The sequence below is a fragment of the Nanorana parkeri genome, unplaced genomic scaffold (assembly GCF_000935625.1).
Source record: "Nanorana parkeri isolate BGI_ZX_2015 unplaced genomic scaffold, ASM93562v1 scaffold4, whole genome shotgun sequence".
NCBI classification, from domain to species: domain Eukaryota; kingdom Metazoa; phylum Chordata; class Amphibia; order Anura; family Dicroglossidae; genus Nanorana; species Nanorana parkeri.
The window spans coordinates 3932258-3938697 of record NW_017306272.1 but is presented as its reverse complement, the minus strand read 5'-3'; the positions used below and the strand labels follow the sequence as shown (position 1 = coordinate 3938697).

Here is a 6440-nt window from a genome sequence, read left to right as displayed (position 1 = left end):
TACTATTGTAGCACCTTATTAAATTAATGAAAATGGGTCTTGTGACTTAATGTGTGCAAAGTACAAAAAGGACATTTTTAAGAAGTACCTATTGCCCATACAAAAGGGGAGAAGCCATTCTGTAGGTTGTCCAAGAATGAAGCTCGTCACTGAATGAAGCTTCCCGGGGACAGGAGTCAGTGGCATGAAGCTATATCGCTGTGGCTTGAGGCACTTAATGCTTCAGACCGCAGCAATGTCACTAGTTATCACTAACCTGACACAATAATGCTGATTCCGCTCTGTATGGGAGACAGGTACACTTTGCAAGACAGACAACTCCAAACAAATGGAATTCTTTGATTAAAGCATGCGCAGAAACTTAGGTTTCATGGGATTTTTGAGCTCTTCCCCTGAAATACATTGGAAAGGAAAAAAACAAAACAAAAAAACCCAGAAAAAATGAAAAGGTGGCTATTGTGAAATTCTCATCTGCTGGTGAGGGTTTCTTGGCACAGATGTCTTCAGCTTTTATTGCTGCATTTTCCTGATAATCTCTGCAGAGACGGGAGGATGAAAATTGATTGTGTGGTGACGGAGACCCTGAGCTGTCTTGTAACTCTTCCCGCAGCGGCATTTGAAGGGTTTACGAACTCGTATTTGTGTTCGGTGGCCATTCTTGGCGTGGTACTTAATACCATTTACATTCTGTGTGAGAAAAGAAGTGTTAGTTAGAACATGACTGCAGAGGCTAAATCATCCTAACCCGACCATCTGACCTACATCTTATTACTGCTTAACCACAGCCTAGCAAAGAATCTGCCTCAATTTTACATACCGCTCATGTATAACATCAATACTGAACTCTAGGCAGATATAAAAGACATACATGAATGATGCTCTGTGATTATGAATACGTCATAGATGTTATTTTAATGCAGGTAGTGTAAGTATCTAAATATGATTTGATATCAGCCTCTTGCAGTCCCTGTATTGTAGAGCTCAGACTGAGAAAGGGAGTAGCAGGAGAAGGAGTTGGTCAGTTGTGCTTCAGTCCTCACGGACTAACAAGAGACATGCTGATAGAAAAGAGCAAAGTGAAAGAGAGATGAGCTCCTTTCACTATCCAGTCACAGGCTGCGGACGGGGAGGAGACCTGACCTTTTAGACCATATTTCATGTTATATACATATTTGGGGTGTATCCTGCATGGTCACATACAGCATCCCCCTAACTGCCCCCCCCAAAAATAAAAAATAAATTGCGGGGTAAATCTTCTAACAGCATTCTGTTGTTATTTGAATTTAGTGCAACTGTCCATGGCTCCTCCCATACAGCGACATCATCCATTTACAAGGGTCGATAAATGAAAATACTACCATGGCAGAGGGACTCCGCAGGGCACATTTCCAGCAGGACGGTGATTTCACCACAATTGTAGTCCACTGACAACTTCCTCCAGCCCCATAACAGAAGGTCTGTACCTCTGTACAAACCTGGGGCTGGGGGTAAGCAATGCAAGAACTTGTGCATTGCACATGTGACATACTGATTGCGACTGCCATGCTCTTCAAGCCTAAATGCAAACATTTTATAAATGCACATTTTGTTTTATCATTGTTGGTGCATTTATTATATTTTTCCAAAAGGTGAACTATGCTTTTAACTGTAGCAGAGGAAAATCAAAGTGCAACTGTGCTTTAGGTAAGACAAACTAAGGACAAAAATATACACATCTTAATGCCGAACTCCAGGAATGATAATTTACACGCCACACTAGGTATTTTAAATTATCACTAAAAGTTGTATGTCATGTGTGGAGGGCTGCTGTAAAGTATGAAAATCTTACTATGCAGCATGTCTTCTACACATAGCACCGAGCTTCCAAGCACTGCAGGGAGTGAGAGATGCGACTCGAGCAGTGAAGTGCTCCGGTCACATTATCTGTTCCTCCTCATTATCTGCCCATTCATACAGTGCCTTGTATTTGTTTCAAAGAATACAAGGCATTCTGTGATTTAAAGAGAAGAGATAATGTCACATACCCACCCCTCCTCTCCAATCACAGAACACCTTGTATACTTTAAAATAAATACAAGGCTTGTTGTGAATGGGTAAGTAGTGAGGAGGCGTGGGTGATGTGACCAGAGCACTTCTCGAGTCACATCCCTCACCCCCAATGCTCCCGGAAGCCCAGCATTATGTGCAGGAGAACACATGTTGCAAGTTGAGTTTTTTTTATACTTTGCAGCAACTCTCTACACAAAACCTGCAACTTTAGTGATCATTTAAACACCCAGGGCTGTGTGTAAATTATAATTTTTTTCCTGGAGTTTGACTTGAAAAACATGCAGAAATTAAAGTAAAGAGTATAGAGGCCTATAGTGACCAAATGACAAGGTGAGCCATGTAGTATGAGGAACCCAATAACATTAACTTGATCCAGTGGCCTTGTCTCACTACCAACTGGAGGAAATGAAAACAGGAGGAGATGCACACAACAACCAATGAGATGCTGGTTTTATATTATTACATTATCTTACGCATGGTCTACTTTAACTATACCAGTGCTTTATCCTGCCCTATAACATATGTATATGAGGTTTGTTTCATTCGGTAATTCCTTATTTGAAGAATCGGGGAAACAGACACCACACATGGTAACAGTGACACATTTGACTAAAGGCATTAGACTGGAATACATCACAATATTAGGATGATGAACCTTATGCAATAAAGTGATGACCAGTAAAACTTTTATATTTCATTTATCCGTGGATAAAGGGAATCGGAATACGGAGAAGGCTTCCTCTCTCTCCTGTAGAGGGTGGGTGGAGCTTTATCTAATTGGGTATAGAAAATGGCAAAGATGTTGGGAGTGAGGTGGTGCAATGCATATGAATGCATGTGAGGTTACTGTAATAAGTAATCAGCAGGCAGTCACATTCAAGTTATCAGAGACATAACTGAACAAGGTTTTTTTCAAGACTTTGCTGAGAAAAACATCAGAGTTTTGCTTGGCTTGTTTGCTGAGCTGACAAACACGGCTCCCACGTCCTAGAACCCAGGTAAAGGTGAACCTGGTCTGTTTGTCTTCAAGAGCTATAAAGAGAGCCAACCTTCAGGTAAACGTATCTTCAGAAATGCTGACATGTGAAAACTCTATAATCATGTTGTTCAGTGGAGGAGTGTACTTGGTAACCCTTGCAGTGGGGCAACCCTCGTCCAGCAGGGAATAAGTGCTCATTTTGGTCTAGGGAGGAAAATAACTGCAATCCCCTGAGCCAGCTGGCTATGATAGTGCTCCCTCCTACCTGTCCCCTCCTATGCTGCAGTGATGGAATCTCTCTTGGTGTCCTCTCATCTTATGCACAGTGTATAGAAGGTGATGAGTTATGCGACCTTAGACCGCTGCAGCGGAGGGAGAGAGAGGCACCAGGTACACGTCTAAGAGCAAGGATCAGGTGAGTATAAATGGAATTACGTCCTCCAATCGGGCCCCCTCTCCCCCCTCTAAGAGCAAGGATCAGGTGAGTATAAATTTGTTACACGGGCACTTAACCGTTGCAGTGTGGGGGTAGCCCCTCTGCAAGGGTTACTAAAAATTTTACTTGGAGCCTGCTTTAAACTGCTCGGCCACCTGCAGCACCATCCTCATCATGAGCACAAGCTGATTTTTACTAGCAATGGTGCTACCGGCCCCCACTACCCTACTCCTCAGACAGGGCAATCAGTCTTCACAATATACTGCATATATTCTAACATTTTGTAAAACCCCTGCTACACCAGGGAAGTGGCACTGGATAGATATGGCTATGCTTATAGTGCAGAATTGCACAAAGCATCTTTTAGCAAATAAGCACCGAGAACTCAATTCTTTAAACTGTAAAATCCCTCCTTTGAAACATTAGACACTGGCAATCATTAACATGTTTCCCTCAACATTAATCAGATGTTTATTTTTACTGCACCCACTACATTCATTTTTGCTTCTCTCTGACACATCCCGTGGCTCTAATCTTCTAGACCGCGTATTAAGGAAATGCTGGTATGAATTCTCTGCATAAGATGTGTGGACAAGAGAGTTTTTACAACATGAAACAAACAAATAAAAATCATCTTCCACTTATATAAAAAGAACAGAATGTTCTGTTAATGTGACATGATGAGCAGTAAACTCTGCAGATCATAAATACCACCCGCTTGTTAAGTCCGTGCAGCTGCACTGATCACTGAAGACAAATATATTGCTGTTCTTATCGCTTGCGGCTTCTGCACCAAAGACGGGTATTCAGCAAAAATAAATGAGTTTGTAAAAGCGGCTTCCTGCCCACATACCTGACACCATAAAGAGCTCACACCTGACTCAAAAATCATATGAGACGTGTGAGACAGAACCAGTCTAAAGGTGGCCATACACTTTACAACCATCGCAAGACCTTAGTCTTGCGATGGTTGTAAAGTAATTAAAAAAACGTACAATCTGCCCATCTTGGACAGGCAGATCGTACTTGCGATCATCGCAAGCGGGCGGGCTTCCGATGACCGCAATGCTGAACGGGCAGTGTGTGCGTGTGCACACCGGCCCGTGCGGCATTGATCTTACGATTTCAGCTGGTTTTCTAGCATGCTCCTTAGACAAAAGACGTGTGACCGTACAGTAAAAACGGTTGCACGCCTTCCATACACTTTGCGATTATCGTACGATCGTGGGATTTCCCGCGATTATCAAGCGATAATCGCACAGTGTATGGGCACCTTAATGTAGCTGCTGTTACCTTCCTAAGAACACAGAACGTAATGCACTGAAAATGACATTTAGTAGTTGTTGTCTTGTTTCCACTTTCATTCGTATTAAAGCTGAACTCCAGACAAACAGCTAAATATAAAACTGAAATACATACATGAAAACTATTTCACCTGCCAAAGTCTTTCTGTTCATACATTCCTAAGATTTACACAGCCCTGCCACAAAACACAGCCAGGTCAGCAGTGACCTAACTTTTCTTTACTGCACATAAGCAATAGGGCTAGGTCAACTTCCCACCCCCCAGCCTGTGATAGGACAGTGAGGAAACATTAGCAGACTGAATTTGGGTAAATTGAATAACCTCCTACGATCTAGACCCCTCTCCCCCCTCCTTGCTAAAAAGCGCTTCCCATTGGTCAACGCGGTCAGGTCAAGGGAGAGGGGGACAGATTGGAAGGGGTAATTCCATTTTCCCAAATTCACCTGTGAAAGTGGAATTACCCTTTAAAGGCTAATTCCACCTTTTGGACCATGTTATACATGATACTAGTTGGCAAAACATGCCCCCCAGCCCCCCATTCCCATTCTGCCAGCCCTTACTGAATCATGGGGATTCAGAGGACAGCCCTGCCCACACAGCCACATCATTGGTTTACAAATCAATTTGCAGGATCTGTGAATGAAAAGATGTCCCAACTGTTACCGCAGCAGAGGGACTCGTAGATCTCAGTCACCACTGTCGTACTACATTGATAACTCCGTCCAGCCCGTAAGTGAAAGTCTGCACCATTGTACCAAACTGGAGCGGGGGGAGTAGTTGGCAGGAGCTTGTCCAATGACCGCAGTTGCAGTGCTCTGCAGGCTTCAATGTAAAAAATAAATGTGGGTGCATTTATTGATTTTTTTTCCAAAGTTGGAATTAACCTTTAACTTACAAGCTGCATACTAGCTCCAATTCTTCACCTGACTTACAATGGTACTTTATTGACCTGGAATTGGCATACAGCTTCTGAGTCAGACAATGGTGACCTCCATCAGAAACATTTTCTAGATCGATGCCCTTTAAATGAAAACTAAAAACTTAAAATGAAACCTATGTAACTGCTTCACAAACCATTTTGTTTCTAAATGTTATTAAAAGTAATTCTGCATTTCAGCTGCTGTGATTCTCTACTGTCCAAAAACTGATCAGGTGGTGATAATAAAGACAGACCCTCCTTCTTAAGGTGCCCATACACTGTACGATTATCGTACGATAATCGCGGGAAATCCCGCGCAAGCCTGTCTCAGCGGGGTGGGCTTGCGATAGTCGCAAGTACGATCTGCCTGTCCAAGATGGGCAGATCGTACGTTTTTTTAATTACTTTACAACCATCGCAAGACAAAAGTGTATAGCCACCTTTAGTTGGCTTAGTAAGGGCATGCTAAGCTCCATATCAATTCTGTCATACCAGAGACAGGTAAGGATTTGCAATTCAGTTTGCTAAAAATCTTTGCAACATATAATACATTTGGTGGGGACTGTTTTTTTCTCAACAAAAGATGAATTTCACAGGATCAGAAGCAAGAGTGGACAGGACACCCCCCAATGATGTAAAACTCCTAAGGTTCCTGTTCAGCTGGAAGAAATGAGCATGCCTAGGAACTGTCACATCTGCAAAATTGTTCTGCTGCCTCTAATCAGGAATTATATATAATTATATATAAGAAT

The 6440-nt window shown here is 42.5% G+C and overlaps 1 protein-coding gene across 1 annotated transcript in view; it reads right to left on the bottom strand.

Annotated features, from left to right (window-relative positions):
• Positions 1-510: 510 nt before the first annotated feature.
• The window catches only part of JAZF1 (JAZF zinc finger 1), a 222900-nt gene continuing 216970 nt past the window's right edge, over positions 511-6440 (bottom strand). Inside the window, exon 5 of the mRNA XM_018576086.1 lies at positions 511-687. Coding sequence (XP_018431588.1) covers positions 511-687 — 177 coding nt within the window. The remainder of the gene's footprint in view (positions 688-6440) is intronic.